The 17638-nt window shown below is 34.7% G+C and overlaps 1 protein-coding gene across 2 annotated transcripts in view; it reads left to right on the top strand.

Annotated features, from left to right (window-relative positions):
• Positions 1-8987: 8987 nt before the first annotated feature.
• LOC146138035 (SLIT-ROBO Rho GTPase-activating protein 1-like) overlaps positions 8988-17638 on the top strand; it is a 33149-nt gene continuing 24498 nt past the window's right edge. For both annotated transcript variants that reach the window (XM_083393249.1, XM_083393248.1), the window contains exon 1: positions 8988-9182. In XM_083393249.1, the coding sequence (XP_083249375.1) occupies positions 9131-9182 (52 nt within the window). In that variant the 5' untranslated portion in view covers positions 8988-9130. The remainder of the gene's footprint in view (positions 9183-17638) is intronic.

Raw genomic sequence — 17638 nt, 5'->3', positions numbered from 1 at the left:
TTACCTAAAACAAAATATGTTTATTTATTTAGTCGGTTCCTTTATCTAAACTTCTAAAGTTTATATATAAGCACGATTTGCCTCAGCTTGCACTTTTCTGAGTTCTAAAGTTATTGGGGCATATATAACGGTACACCAACAAAAAGTCACACTTCTTCGTGGTCTTGTAGTCCACTTTTTTTGTGGACTAATCCGGCCCCCGGCTAAAAATAAAATGTTACACTATAATCTCGCGTAAATGTCAGCTTTGATAATGCCAAGCGTTTAAAAGCCGCCCTCGTAAAGCTTTTTTTGTTTAGCGTCAACCCTAATTAAAAAACTTAACCCTACTATTTGAATTAGATAAATATACTTTAACAACCCTGAATGTCCGTAATTCTATAACGGTAAGCGCATAAAGCAACCGCGTTATAAGTAAGAGGAGTGACAAAATTATTCAGTAATATAGGCTACGCTGTAAACAACACACAAACGCCTAGGGCTAATTTATAACAGTTTTAAAGGTTAGAAGATATGCATAACGAGCTATTTTGGCATATTAAATGCCTCGACTTTTTAAACATGTAAATTCCAATATAATAATTAATAACCTTTCGTTTTGAGGCAACTGGTAGCTTTGCTTAAACATTAACAGCAAACTATAATTTAAAGGTATTCAGATGAATCACTTACATTTCCATTGCCGCGGGGATTTTCGCCAGTTTAAACAACAAAGCGCTGTATTTTACGAAATGCTTAAAAGTTAGTAATTTTCAAGGAGGTCGACAAATGTTTACACAAATTTATAAGCCTATACAATATTAAAGCACAGAAAATGGACAACAAACGGCAGTATTGTTGTAATCCTAGCCGCTATACGACATTGTCACTAAACAGGTCACCAGATAAGCGCAATCGATTCAAAACTAATTAAACTGTATTCCTGGGTATGTTAGCCAGAAGTTTTTAAACTTTTTTACTTTTTAATTTCCCCTTATGCTCCCTTGACAGACTGGCGGACCTCTTTTTATGTTACAAACCACAATTATCAAAATATTTGCGGTACAAACTATCCCAACATTAAGATCAGTGCTCATATTAACTATACTTAGTGTAGACAGGCTTTTTTTCAAAATTTATTAACATTGAAGTTCAATAAGAAAATATTCTTCTGACTCATGTAATTTATCAGTCTGTAAATTAGAAATGTTATGTGGAGACCTTCAAACCTATTTATGTACCTCAGTTTACCCATTGAGTTAACTAACATGTCAAAAATATACTTCTAGCAATCGATCTATCCTTGACACGAATTAAATCAAGTTGTTTAAGACAATTTTTATTCCCAGCTTTTACGTGTCTTTTCCAGATTTGGTAGGTCTAGAAACTACGGAAAACTTGTGGATTTTTTGTAAAAACTTTGCTTTAGTAAATAGCTACTAGAGTGATTTTTTTCAAATTTAGATTTATTGCGAAACTCTGTAATCTAACATTCAAAATTTAATAGTATTTCTTTTGTTTTGTTATTTAAGAAGTTTATGTTTTCTACTCTAGTTTAAGTTCCTTTAAGAAACAATATTAACGCAGAATTAAGCGATTAATTGTACATAACAACCATACCAAATTTGTTTTAAGCTGCCTTCTACTTCGTTGTTTTGTATTTTTAATTTGCATATTCGAATCTTTTAACCTGCCCAATATTTCAGGTCTTTTTCAATTAAAATTTTGCAAATTTAAATCAAATAGAAGCATTTTTTCGCGCCTTGCTCAATCTATATTTAAGCTGCCTATAATATAGCAGCAGTTACCTATTCTAGAACAATTCATGTACATATTAATAGTTCTATATCTGATGATCGGAGAACATATGTTGCCTACATTGCAGGTACTGGTGGACTGGTGGTCTCTTGACTGCTTGCCGCTGATTGTGTCTAAAATGTTTAACTAAATGACTCCCAACAATAAGAGTAACACGTTATGAAAATTCGACCTGTTTGGTCGTATTCTTGTTTTTAATTATTGTTTGTATGTTCGACTAAATCAAGCAGGTTTCTTTATGCTATTAGATTTATGACGTCACGTAATGTTGACATCATATCTACAAATGTTGCTCTCACGCCAAAAAAAATGGTGGATCAGTCCAAGGGGGTAGTCCAACGGGTGCTAGTAGAAAAAAATTGGAAAACAATGTAGTAGACCAGTGGTTCCCAAACTGTGGTACGCGTACCACCGGTGGTACGCGAGAGTCTTTCAGGTGGTACGCGACTACGTATAAAATTTTCAAAGCATCTGTATACATTTCCGAAAACTTTCAACTTTGAAAACTTTCAGATTGGGTAATTTGCAATCTTGCGTTTTAGTTACCTTTAATTTGAGGTTTCGCATGTTTATGACGTAACACTTATGTTGTTCAAGAAAATAAAACGTTAATTGTTAGCAGCTGGTGGAGAAAAAACAACTACATAAATCGCATTAAAACTATTTGCTGTGTTTTGTTTAATTTATGGCTTTTATGTCTTCTTGGAATGACATATGTCAAACTTTAATACAGCTACATGCTCATTTTCTTATATGCTAAAATAGCTATAGTTTGAGATATTCTAGTCAGATGTAGGCTTAACTTAAGTGGTACATGAACACTGTACAAAAGCTCAAAATGGTACGCGAGAGAAAAAGTTTGGGAATCACTGTAGTAGACGATCCAGGTTAGAAAATACCCAGGATAAAAAGTTGCATGAGCAAAAACCAACTTAACCCAAAGTGGCGTTGTTCCGTCGATATTATTTGCAGTTTTTCACAACTCTTTTTCCCATACATTGCGTTTATTAAGGTTTGCGTTTTTTAAGGAAATAAAGACTTTTCTAGAGTTGATTCGCGGTTTCAAATAAATTTGATATTGTGGATAGATGCCGTTGTAGTGCCTTCTTTCTTAATTGCTACAGTGCGTGACAACAAAGGTAGCTACGTCACGTGCGCTGAAGTTTTCCTGCTTGACTCTTCTCTTTAGCACACTAAAACTATAGGCTGCCACTATGATAGAAAATTTAATAAAGAAAATACAAAAGAATAGTAGGATAAGGTTGTGTTTTTACAGTGTATCCCGCAGTACAACTTTTTGGGGGTTAAAGTATAAAACTCTGTTATAGTTGTTCCCAGCCTGTTTGTTGTTTGTACATCCATTTCCAATTTCGGCTGTTTCCCTTAATGATTAACTTTTAGTTTATATTGTGATTTTGTGAATTATGTCTTTAGCAGAAAACACACGGCGACCCCCAAACAACTTCTTCCTTATGGTCCCCTGAGGTTGAGGGTTGCGGCTTCTCTATTAGTGGTATTAGCGTAAAAATTCGCATTAAGTGCAATAAAACACACATTTCGTGTGAGGTGATACTATTACTTTCAGAACAAAAGCTACACTGCAAAGATTGTTATCGATTCTCGGAAAGCTAAAAAACGCTGTTACGGTATATCGTACTTTAAACGACCACTTTATCAAAATGGGCCAAGACTTAGCCTATAATTGCTAGGAATTATACATAACGCATATTGTGCGCAGAACTATGGACATCTTATTATTTCGTAGTTACAACAAACAAAAAATACAGTTTCAAATTTTGAGGCTAGTTTTCCAATTTGCGCCAGGGCTGCGGCCGGGGTGGCCGTGGTTTCGGACTCGGGACTCTACGGAGTTACCTTATTCTAGTTACGTAAATGGACACAGGCTGTGTGTTGGAGCCGTGCTGCATAGCTGTCATAAAAGGATAAACGAAAAGAAGATTGAACTATAGCCTCGCTGACAGGAAGCAACGAATGGACTTTTGCTTGTAGTTTATTTGCTATATATTTGTAAAAATGTATTACGTAGTTTGTTTATTTTTTAAGTGAATTGTTTTCTTTTAAAAATAGTGGCTCAAGATTTGTGGTAGGCCTCTTGTCTTTTTCGGCATCTATAGGTAGGGAAAGGCGGGGCGAAACGGACCTCTTAAGGCAGGGGTCGGCAACCTTTTTTGTACTGCGGACCGGTTTAAAACTAACATTTTGTCGCGGACCGGCCTTGAAAAAACAACAAATTTTCAGGAAAGGAAATTTATTACAACTTTCAATGCGAACTTTATGCTTGTTTTGCTGCAAAGAGATGCTCCCATCTAAGAATTATTGAACTTACTCAAACCCGCGAACGGCATCCGGCCAGCCAAACCATTCAGTTTAACCCAGCCCGCGGCTCATTTCAATAAAACTTTTAGGCCTTTACGTTTTCTTCTTAATTTACACTGGTATAACATAATTACCAATTCCTATATTCTTACCAGCTTCTCAAAATAAGGATATTTAAGTTCGTTTTTCAACAAAATTGTAATCTTACAACCCTGCTACGGACCGGTAACCAACTCCTCGCGGACCGGCGGTTGCCGACTACTGTCTTAAATTACTTGAACTATGACGTTACTTGTGATGTCAAATATAAGGATTTTGTGCTTAATATAAGTTTTACTTAAATTTATTTAGCCCAAGGGCGATATTCTATGGTTTCTTGCGTCGTGTGACTCATAACTGTACAGTACCACGGCCTTAAGGGATAAATGCTTTATTTCGAGTTTCACAAAATGTTTTTTGATGAATAGGGTATCAACTGAAAGGTCTTACTGAAAGTTACTCCTATGCTAAAAACAACAACTGAAAGAAGCATACCCTCTGAATAAATTAACTTTTGTTGTCGATTTTTACACGGGACAAAACGTACCCCTGACGGGGCAAAACGGACCCAACTAATTAAATTTAATTGCCTTGTTTTGTGGAAATAATTGATGAAGGATTTGTGTTTAAGTGGCGCGTAAAAAATTCCAGAGATATTGTCACAATTCGTCAAGTATATTGGTATACCGTACATGGCGCCTTATAGCTTGAAGAAAAGTAGGCGAAAACACACAAAAACAAAACAAAATATTAAGTACTGGTAGCATTGCCGCCACTCTTTATATAGGCCGTACCTTACGTAAACTGCCTTATATTTATCTTAATACCAACTAATAGGCTAAGTATTAAAACAAATAGCAATCGAGCTTTTTTACAACAGATATTGGTAAAAATTCTGATTGTTTGGACTTCCTGCAAAACTGATCTAAAAATATAAAATAATGATTTATTATTTAATTTTATTCAATTTTCAAAATGTCTTACTGAAAGGCTAATCAAAAATACAAACAGTGCAGTTTTAGGCTATTAATGACGGATTAACTTGTGAGGGGTCTGTTTTGCCCCGCTTGGGGGTCCGTTTTGCCCCAACACTATCAATGGCATGAAAACCTGATTTATTTAAAATCTTTCAACTTAAAACGCCAGCTGCTTCGGATTTCTAAGCAGGCCCCTACCTACAAATTATTTAGCAAAGAAGTAACTCCGTCTTTACTTGAACTTTACTAACAAACGCATCATTTAACTGCACTATCCTTATATCAATACCCCCCAAACACATTTTCTCCACTCCCTGGTTTGTGAGCAAAAAAACGTTTTTTCGACGATAGTCACTGTTCAACAAACAAATATCGACGCTGACAATTTTCGTTAACGAGAAAAAGTGAGGGCTCCGTTTTGCCCCGGGGGCCGTTTTGCCCCGCTTTCCCTTACTTTTACTAGTTTTAAACTTTTTTGCACCCCCAAAAAATAATCGATTTTTTGGGCTACAAAACTTACTTAACGCGAAAAAATCATACCGTGCGCTTATCGAAGAATTTTAGACTTTCTGTTGTGAAAATATGTCTTGTTTTTGGAGGGCGAAATTTTTTAATTTAAAAAGAAAAATTTTAAATTTGCCACTAGGAGTGGTGCGACAAGTAAGCGCTGATTTCACAGTATTCACTACGTTCTGCTTCGGACTTGTTTCATTTTTTTTTAGATATTTTTAATGCTATAGTTATAGTGGTATAGTCTGAATTTCACTACTCTAACAAAGTGACAACTGGTTAAGGTAAATTGCGGTTAGGTATTTCTCACAATATGAATAAAGGTACTGTGCCAAATAAATGGAAAACTTTGAAACAACTCCTTGTTTCGTATCAGCCTCGCTGCCTCGGTTAGTTCATGGAAGGTAGCACTTCCAATTTGTTATGGTTCGTCTCAGGTCAGCTATTATTTCAGGAAGATATTATTTAATAGGTTGCCTAAAAAATGTTGGGGCGCTCGTCTAGAATCCTACCATAACGAACATTATTTGGGTTAGGGTGCCGGTTAGCGTTTGGGTTTGGGTGAGTCCAGTAACAGTGTTAAACAATATTACTTAACCTACCCACACCCAAACACTAACCGACACCCTAACCCACATATTATGCATTGCTTAATAATTATTTCAACGTTGTGGTAGGATTCTAGACCAGCGCCATTTGGCGCTCATCTCCAATCCTACCACATTTTCGTCGGGGTGTTTGTATTGCTTACATCATTTTGGTTAAGGTGCGAGTTAGCGTTTGGGTGGGTAAAGTATTATTATATTTGTTTCTCCCATATTTATTTTTCATTGGCGTTTAACTTTAAACAGTCGTTTCGTTAAAAAAATCAAATTGCAGGATTATAGACCAGTGAGGGTATTTTGTAATTACTGTTTCCAAATTGCATTTTCCACAACTTTCGGCCCATTTAGAGTTTTAAGTGTTTAATAACATGCAAATGAGCCCAGTTCTACTCAAGTCCAAATCAACTCATTTAAAAAAATAACCAGTCATTGGTTGCCTAGATGCAACTCCCAGTCAAGTCATTATTGGAGCCCATCAACTAGGGTTCCTCTTTTTCCCGGATTTTTTCACTCCCGGAAAACGGGATTGACAAATGAAACTTCCCAGGAATCCTGACAAAATTTTCGTGCCCTAATTACGTCATTATGATGATTAAAATTACTTTATATTAGCTCCAAACGCTTAAAGCTCATTTATGTTCTGTAGTATTGCTTCTGCAATCTTACAAGACGTTCTCGTATTAAAGTCAGCACCCTTATTTGTTTTTTTTAGAAAACACGCGCATACTAGGCGCATTTTAATTGGCAAAATAAATTTTATTACGTTTTTCCGCTGGTAAGCGCAAAAAAAGCAACTCAAGCAACAACTTTAATAGGTTTGGTAACATTTTTTTTCTTTATATTAGTCAAAAATGACAATATTTTGTTTTGCTATGTTACCGAATAACCGGGATTATAAAGAAATTTTCCGGGATTCGGGATCGTTCATTCGCGGGAAATCCTGGGAATTTCCCATCGAAACATTCCCGGAGAGGAACCCTACCGTCAACTACAAATCACATTAATTTAAACAAAACTTTAAACTTTTAAAATCTAACTCAACCTATTGTAAGCAATCACTCAATTAAAAATAACAAAAGCTCAACATCTATTAATCTAATTGCTTAACATGCAAATGAGATATATTTTTCATTTTTTATAAAAATATTGATAAATGAAAACATTTCTTTTCAACCCAAGTCACTTGACTCAATGACTTAGTCAAGCAACTGTTCAAAAAACCTAAGTCAAGGTAATTCATTTCACCGAAAATACTTCAGTCAAGTAACTTTAAAACAGTGTATTTTAAAGTAAAGTCATTGGCTTAAGGCATTACAACACTGTAAAATAATGACTTTTTATTTTAGGACAACCTTAGATGTTAAATTTTTAGGACCCTACATACTGTTGTTATTTACTTGACACAGGTTTTTCTATTCAAATGCCCAGTTTTTGCACTTATCTTAACTGGGTGGTGAATACTTGCAATACAAGGATGGTTGTCCACATGGATGATTGTAATCATTTTAAGCTTTGTAATGCATATTCTGTGATAAATTGTGTAATTCAGAAGTTCGTAAGAAAAGATGGGTTTCATGAGTTTTTAAGTTAAGTTTTTTGAATGGCATTCCTTGTTTTGTTAAGATGGACTGTCTGTATACTTTTTGGATAAGCAGCAATAACCAATAAGAGCTATTTGAGCTTTAATCTATGCACTTTGTGTGGTACAATAAATATGGCAGGAGCTTACAAAAGTTTTTTTTATTCTAACAGAAAATTCTTTTAAAAAAAATGATTCTTTTAAGAAAATTTTTGGTAACTTATTTACTTTTTCAGTTGTACAATGCAATGAGAACCTGTTTGCAATATGATCATAACATTGTAACGAATTGAGTCTTATACAAAAACTCTTTTAATCTAACAACATGAATGTACAGCAAGTTTTGTTTGCACTTTCCTATGTTTATTATGTTTATTTTGCATTGAGAGTCCAGCCGATACCTCTTAAACTATATTTTTATCTTTTTTAACAGAGAAATCTATCTATTTTATCTATTTTCAAACAGAATAATTTTTTTGTGCTTTGTGTGAACAGTTTTTACTATGTTTTTGTCTGTGCTAAGCAACTCTCATTAGCCCAAACACACAATGCATTCTATGGCATGTTGCACTGCGTAACCGTAACCGTACATTTGAGCAATATAAAAATCTCTGTTATGTGCCTAAACCTTATGTCTCCTTTAAAATGAAATTTATTTTCTTATTTAAATAAACGAACCCTTTGTTTTGCACTTCCCACTTAAACTGGATTTATTTGCACACAAGTTTGCGCAAGAACAACTTTTCTATGTGATATTGTTAGGTAATTAGTACCTAATCAGGATTGTATTGCAAGCAAAGCAAGGTTAGAAAATGGGCTTCCAGTGAGGTATGCATTCACTAAACAGGGACTGTCATTCCTTTTAGTTAAGCTATGCAGGCTCGGTTGGAGGTGATCTAGAAACACACATAGCAGAACCATTGCCTACTAAATCCTGCTCGTAGAGCCCTTCACTTATGTTGCTTGGTATAGGATCCTGATTTGGCCAAATTATTTTAGCAAAAGCCTTTTTTGGTAAAATAGGTCTCTACTACTTTAACAGGGCTAGATCAAAGCATAAATATCTATGTGGATATTTTAAGACTTTGAAGCTAGATTGCATTAATATTTAATTTACTCTTTATGATTTTATTTTTCAGGCCACTGCCATAGTAATAAATGTTTCAACCAGGAACAGATACTTGTGCTTTATTGGAAAAATGACCTGCTATATCCAATTTCCCTTAACTTAACCTTGTGGACCTTAAAGATTTCTGGCATTTTAAATACTCCTAGTTTTATCCATAATGAACTCCAGGAAAGACAAGCAGCTCTCTGAATGCGACTCAAAGATCAAAGGTTGATTTTTAGTTTTTATTTGCATTATCAAACTCACTTATCATTTTTTTTTGTTGGGTAATAAAATATTTATTTTTTCTTAGTAGTACATGGTGTCCTTAAATAACAAATAGTAATTTAAATAATTTTGCACTTATTAGCTTGTTTTGAACTTTTCTAGTTGTCTAAATCAGTTACTTGGCACACACCTTTTGTTGCCTTTGGAGTGCCATAGATCCCCTAAAGTTTTTTTGTTCAAAATTTTACTTTAATGTACGTCTATTGCTTGGTGTTCCATATATGTATCATGGTTTGTATATGTTTCATTCAAAATTAAATAAGGTAATTTCAAGAAGTGAGTTAAGATATTTCAGAAGCATGGTAAAACAAAAATTAAAAGATAAAAGAATGCAATATGTCAAAAATTTTGCTATATTCAACATTTGATTGCCATACCAATGACTTCTATACTATTCTCACGAAAACCAATTATAATAAATAAATTGTTGAAGATAATATTTCCCAGGTTAGTAGGCCCAAATTTGCTTTATCGGTAAGAAGTTTAGTTACCATCAGTTGTTAATCTACTATTTTTCAATGAATTTAACTTTTAAAGTAAAAATTGCTGCATTGGAAGGTCAAAAAGGATAACATTCCTCTATAAATTTAGTTTGACATCATACTACGCTAGTATCAAACTATCAATACTATTATCGGTAAGAAGTTACCGCTTTATCGGTAAGAAGTTTAGTTACCATCAGTTGTTAATCTACTATTTTTCAATGAATTTAACTTTTAAAGTAAAAATTGCTGCATTGGAAGGTCAAAAAGGATAACATTCCTCTATAAATTTAGTTTGACATCATACTACGCTAGTATCAAACTATCAATACTATGACTTTGCATTAAATATCAGATTCAATCTGATATTATCGGACACCCCTAGTTTTAAGTATGTTTTGTATGTGTGTCATCGCATATTTTAAACCATGTTCCTTTGAAGCAAGTGGCAAAAGTGCAGCATTGCAATACATAAAATACTGAAGAAAGAATTAAACCCTGTGAACATTTTTAATATTAAATTTAACAATAACTGATGACACAATTTTGTTGTTGAGACATGACAACAATATAACGGGAACACACACCAAGACCTCAAAACCAACAAAAAATACCTAAAGCAGAAAAATCTATAATACCATAGTATAAAGACCAACGACATAATAAAGCCAAATATGCAGTAATGTTCTTGACAGAATAAGAACTTAATAGTCTGAATAAGAAATAAACCTGTCAAAATAAGTCCTAAATACATTGAAATAAGGCCTAAATGGCAAAAATAACGCCTGAAACTGTATAAAGAGGGTATGGGACGATCGGGGGCCATGGGTCTGGTATAGGCCGTTTTCGTGTCGAAGATTGATCGCCCTAGTTTGAAGGACATTGTTAGGGCGCAGCTGTGTTGCCACTGGATTTTTTAGCCTCATTTGGTGTTATTGGTGGGTAATGGGTTTTGCTGGAGTTTAATATAACATTGGTATTATGATAAAGTGTGATTTGATGTCCTTCCGTGGGAGTCTCAACTTTATCGTGATTATGATTTGCTGCTTGGGTCATTCCATTGCTACTGGTACAGTGGTGGCACCATATGTCATAGATTTTTTTTTAATTTTGTTTGTAGAATCTCCCTGCAATTCTATGAAAAGTTATACCAATTTTACCGAAATTGGTCAAGTACTTTTTGAGATATCAGCGACTGAAAATTGGCTGATCGCTCATGCATAACATTTAACTGAAAATTTTGTTTGACCTATTATGAAGGTGTTTTAAATGGTAACTAAAAAATGCCAATGCATATCAGTTCTCCGAAGTAAGCAGATTCTAAAAAGATATATTGTTGTTTGTTTTTGTATCACTACAGGCCACCAAGTGGCTAGTTTCACACATGACTATTTGTGATCAGTCATGCATGACAAAACTTTGATCGCTTATAGCGAAAAATACTCTACTTCGATTTTTCTGCAACTTAGCTTAAATGAAAGGTAATTTTGTTGGCTTTCTACCCTCCAAATATGAAGTGGGATATTTGAGTAGAAATTACAAAATTTCATTGCTTTGTAATAGATTGCGAAAAAGCTTTATGACGCACTATAATAATGTATAATTATGAAATGTGATTGTCTGGTGCTTCCAGGAAGTCAAAAAAACTTATAGAAGTCTGCTGGTACAGCAATGCACACTAGAAGCCAATACATAGACCAATAATTTCAATCAATGTATGGCGAAAATTGCCAATAATTTTAATGATTTGCGACTGAAAACTTTATACACAATCAGCGCACAATACTACTTATACTAACAGAGGAGGATTCTATACGATGACAAAGAGAAAGATACTATACAATGTTAAGTACAAGTATATATGTATATTGGAAGACACCTCATATTCAAGTAACAGACTACCAAGAGCTTAAATCTTTTGCAATGTTATTGCAAAGCACCGCCCTTCCTTCAGTTACACAATAATAACTGCACCGTATGTTCCAAGTAACCCTTATTACTAAGTAATAACTAATAATACATCTAAAGATCTATCACTTATTAAGGTTGAAAATTTGATGGAAATAAACTTTGGTTTGCCTCAAAAGCAGGACCAATACTTTTTTCCATTTGATCATGTTTTGTGCCACATTGCATGTCATGTTTTGTTAACATTAAGAGGACAATACCACATCTTCAAGTCTGATGGAAGCCTGATTTAAAAAAAGTGGTGTGACTGGTCCCACACATCTTTATAAGTTTTTGTAACTTGAGGCAGTATGAATTGCAGCTAGTTTCAGTCCGGATTTGAAATCACACCGAAGCTTATTTCCACCAACTTTTAACCTTAATGAGTGTTAGATCTTTAGATGTATTATTAATTAGTACTTAGTAATAATGGCTGTTTAGAACATACTGTACAGTTAATATTGTGAACTCAGGGGTCGGGAACCTGAATTGCTTGCAGATAAATGTAAGCTATCATTTCTCAGCATGATCTGAATAAAATTGCAAGCGGCCACAACCGCTTTCCTAACTCTATATTTTCTTTTTATTCCTCATAGTAGCAAATTTTTTTCCTTCTTCTAGCGAATCTCTTTATATTCGAAAGGCCCAATTCTTTTAACCGAACTTTGTAATCAAATTTGTGCAAACCTAACTAATTAAATGTAATGCACATTATGTTCTGTCCTTTAAATGAGAACAAAATAAATAGCCTTGCACAATTTACTAGTTTTTTACATATAGCTAGATGTTTGTGGCTCTCATGAAAACACAAAAGAATATTTGAAGTAACTGAAGGTGTAACTGAAGGACGGGCGGTGCTTTGCAATAACATTGCAAAAGATTTAAGCTCTTGGTAGTCTGTTACTTGAATATGAGAGGTCTTCCAATATACATATATACTTGTACTTAACATCGTATAATATCTTTCTCTTTGTCATCGTATAGAATCCTCCTCTGTGTTAGTATAAGTAGTATTGTGCGCTGACTGTGCATAAAGTTTTCAGTCGCAAATCATTAAAATTAATAGTAATTTTGCCATACATTGATTAAAATTATTGGTCTATGTATTGGCTTCTAGTGTGCATTGCTGTACCAGCAGATTTCTATAAGTTTTTTGACTTCTTGGAAGCACCAGACAATCACATTTCATAATTATACATTATAATAGTGCGTCATAAAGCTTTTTCGCAATCTATTACAAAGCAATGAAATTTTGTAATTTCTAATCAAATATCCCACTTCATATTTGGAAGCTAGAAAGCCAACAAATTTACCTTTCATTTAAGCTAAGTTGCAGAAAAATCGAAGTAGAGTATTTTTCGCTATAAGCGATCAAAGTTTTGTCATGCATGACTGATCACAAATAGTCATGTGTGAAACTAGCCACTTGGTGGCCTGTAGTGATACAAAAACAAACAACAATATATCTTTTTAGAATCTGCTTACTTTCAGTCGCTGATATCTCAAAAAGTACTTGACCAATTTCGGTAAAATTGGTATCACTTTTCATAGAATTGCAGGGAGATTATACATATGAAATTTTAAAAAAATCTATGAAATAGGGTGCCACCACTGTGCCAGTAGCAATGGAATGACCCGCTTGATAGCTGTGTTCAATATTGTTATGTTGCCATGCAGGTAATTAAGCAAGTGTTTGAATCTACTACACCAGGGGCGTGCAACCTGCGGCCCGCTTGGCCAACAATATGTAGCCCGCGGAAAAACCACAATATGTGGCCCACGGTGTGCTTTGATTTTTGGCCTGCAACACGAAACATTTAGGCAACTGTTTTGGACAACTGTTAAAATATTGAAACTTTCTGACAATTCCTAACTTTAGGTCACCTTTTATAGCATGTAAATTTTTGGTTCATTAAAATAACCATAGTATGAGGTGAGAAGCGATTCACCTAAAATTAAAGCAAATTATAATTCTTCCAAGAATAAAATCGCCTTAAACGATATCCTTTTGTAGTGCCATTGTTTTAAAACAACCATGGAATTATTGCTGCAGTAGCTTAACAGTTAATTACAATAGTTTGTTTATAGTTTTGAGTCAAACTTTATAGCAAAATTCCTTGGTTGACGGAAGCAAAACACGAAAGTAATTCCAAAGTAATGTGGCCTGATAACAAGATAAAACTACAAAAATGGGTTTTGGATGCTGTTGCGGAAAGTGTACGGGTTGTGTGAAAGTTGAATGTATGGATTGCCCTGAGCGCTGCGAATTTTTTGTTCTTGAAATGATTTTAATATTGTGGTCCATATAGTAATATAAAGCATAATAAAGAATAGCAGCTTGATCGTTTTAACTCATTTCAAATGTAATTGTTTTCAATCAATTTTAATGTTCATGTGAGTTGTAAAAAAAAGAAACAAATTTCTCTCTGCGCAGCTAAAAAGTAGTTTTTTTCGCGTGATCATCTCGATCTAAATAAGTTTCAACAGCTGAGAAAGTTGTTACTTCAAAGATTGCATTGTTCGATTCAACGTAGGTGTGTGAACAATTTTTTTCTAAGCTGGGGTTCATGAAATCCCCTCATCGCTCAGAACTGACTAAAGTACACCTGGAAAATAGACCTCGGGTTGCCAGCTCTTAAATTCAAGTGAACCTGGATAGGGTGGTTTGTGGTTGGGAAAGCAAGCCTTTCAAAGCTCTCAGATTTTAAAGCTTTTTAGTTGAATCTCAATAAACTAAAAACGAAACGGTTTTCTTTCTATTGTAGTCACTAAAACGGGTAGTCGACAAGATATATGCAAGTGGCCCGTGGTCTAATCCGAATACACATATTTGGCCTGGCTGTATGAAAGGTTGCACACCCCTGTACTACACAAATAAAAAAAATGTTTTATGAGTGTCATAAGTTTGGAACCTTTTCACAGACCTGAATGTCCTAAATTTTGGTAAACAACACTATTTCTATTTAATTTTGCCATTGATACAGAATATTACATACTTTTTTAATTTTGTTATTGTTTCTGTGTTGATTTAAATGCTTCAACTATCACCTAACAAACAAATGAGCAAGCTATATTCTGGATTATAAATGTATTCCAAAATACCCCCAAAACAGATATATTGTGTTTTGGTGTTTAAGGTTATCGTGATAGCAAGCGTATATGTTGTTCACAAAGTCTTCAAATAAAAAATGCACTGCAGGAAAAGTGTCCGTGAGTAGTTCAACTCACGCGTTTGCACAACTCCCGGTAATGGTTGATTGGTTTTGCTTTTATGCTGAGCTCGAGGCGTAACCTGGAAGCTATTGTTTTGTGTGAGGGCCAGTGAAAAAGATCTCCCGAAATGTTTGGCACGCTGCTATGAATATCACAGTTGGACGCCGTTTTTAAACGCTTGAAGTCCTGTCAATCAAACGCCAGTTCAGCTTAATTTGATACACGACTAAACCAGCTGACTTTAAATCACCCAAGTGGCTATTTTTTCCAATTGACGTGTGCTTCAAGATGATTTACATTTGGACTGGAGGTTTATAACATGCGATGTTGTGTATATTGTACTAGATAACTAGAATGAATACATCAAAGCACTACAAGTAATTAATAGATTTCTGTGTTTACTATCTAGTTCTGCGATATTTATAAGATGTATGTTGATTTGTTGAGCATTTGCGTCGTAATTTTCAATCACAGGCGGGACGCTTTTTGCGTTGCTTTCCCGTACAATAAAACTAGGTGACCGAACTTGCGTACGTAGAGCAGCCAGAAGCAAGTCGTATCTTTATGTTCAAAGGGTGATGAGCCAGCTCGCAACTTTATTAGCCATACTTAACCACTTGGGAGTCGTAAAATGTGAAGTCGTAAACCAACCACAAATTAAACTAGTGAACTAAGAAACAATATGTAAAACTAAGATTTCTAAAAAACTATTTTTAGCACGATAACTATAAAACAATTAAGATTGGTTGGCACACAATGTAAATTAGATTTCGTTTGCAAAGTTACGTTGATCGAACTATCCAAAATACCATTATTGGGAAAATGGACGTCATTCATAACTGTTATTGTTACTGTAACTAGCTTGAAATATCCTGGGTTATTAGTTGTGATAAATTAAGAAACAACAATTGTCGACAGTTTTCCGTTTTAAATTGTTTGCAGCAAACAGAGGGATTTGTTACGTATACAAGTTTATTGAAGGGCTTTCATAACGTCCTTATTTGTAAGATATGCCCTTTTTAAGGTCTACATCTATGAAAACTAATTGTTTCTTATTTCAGAAATGTTACTTACGTGTTACGTCCTTATTTTGTCCAATATATACTTAACTAAGTGTAAATTCACGCCAATTTATAGTATGTGAACTTTCAAGAAAATGATATTTGTTCCAGACGTTCTTGACAAACATGGCACTGTCATCGGGCTATCGAATTTCGCAATAACCAGCTTTACAGCAAAGTACCCCGCGATCGGCAATGCGTGTATAGGCTTTTAAACACATATCCCCTGGTCGTTCTCGCTTTCGCCCGGTCCCAAAGTGTGTACATAATACAACATAAAACAACACAAAACAGAGTGGACCTGAATTTGCGTGAAACGCAAGGTGCTTGACATTTACCCGCAACTGCATTTTTCCATTAGGCCTGTTAATGACGTGCCTTCGGAAAGTGATTGTAGGGCGCCAGACTTCTGTCTGGCCATGATTTGTGCATCACGAAGAGATGGTACATAGGTTTACAGTAAATAAAGTATTTGTTGTTACCATGAACGCCTAAATTGGGTTACTTAGGGTGCTCCTACTACCCCTAGCAGAAACTTTAGACGAATACCCCCCCCCCCACAAACAATAAGCAATACATCTGTAATCCTGACTAATTCTGTTAATGCTTACGGAGGACCATTATGGCCACGATGAAAAATTTTCTCAACGAGAAAATTTTTTTTCTTTTGACTAATACTAAGAAGGTTTGCCATAAATAATGATTACAGCTCGCCGAAAGTTGTACGGTTAGCCACTTCTATTTTTATTTGGCCTAACATCTTTGCAGCTCGCCAACTTTTTATGAAGTCATAAAAATGTCACTAAATATTTATCCGATTCGCTGAATATGTTTGAAATAAAGCAGACTGAGTTATCTAAATGTCTACCGTTTTGAGAGGTCGCTTAATGTAAAAAAATGTTTCACTAGCTTATGACGCTTTTAATATTCTTAGAAAAGGTATGCTCAATTGGCTGTACTTGTTGATTTTAAAGTGTTCGACGAACACCAAAAACAAAGTTGGCAAAGTATATAAATATTCTACAAATTTGGTGGCCTACAAATCAATGCGGTTCATTACAACAGGAATAGTTGGAGAGCTGCAACGATTGTCGGCAAAGAAAAATAGTATTGAGGAATCGTACATGACTAGTCGTGAAGCCTGATTACCAGCGCTTTTATGCGAGAGGAAAAAAAGTGATTCCTGGAATTTGTTTATTTTGTTAGACTAAACTCGCTAATGCAATGCAAAGAATTCACCTTATAATATAGTGGCTTTAACAATTCAACTTTTATCAAACTCAAGTGTCAAAAAATGCAAACTTATTACGTTTATCATGAATAATTTATTTAGTAGGTTAGATCCCAATATGATGCTCCTCTTTATTACAACTTCGACTTGTTAATTCAGCAAAATGTCTGCCTAATAAATAGTACTTGAAATAGTTTAGGTGATGAATTACGAAGTTTACAGTGGTATCACAAAGACCGTCATTCTTTAAAATGTAACCGAGTTCGACTAATCGAGAGGCAATCCCCAAAATGTACAACAGTCGCAACTCGCAATACTTTACGCTTACGCGGTTTTCAAGGAATGATAAAATTAAGTGCTATGCGGTAAAAAGACGTCTTGTGACGTCATAGCTAGGCGAAAACGTTATGCACCTCGGCGATAAACAAAATCGGCGTCTTTGGTTGATAGATATAAAAAAATTG

Source organism: Ascidiella aspersa, chromosome 7, assembly GCF_963924565.1.
Source record: "Ascidiella aspersa chromosome 7, kaAscAspe10.2, whole genome shotgun sequence".
Taxonomy (NCBI): Eukaryota; Metazoa; Chordata; class Ascidiacea; order Phlebobranchia; family Ascidiidae; genus Ascidiella; species Ascidiella aspersa.
Note: the sequence above shows the minus strand (reverse complement) of the source record. Positions and strands in the feature narration are given on the sequence as shown.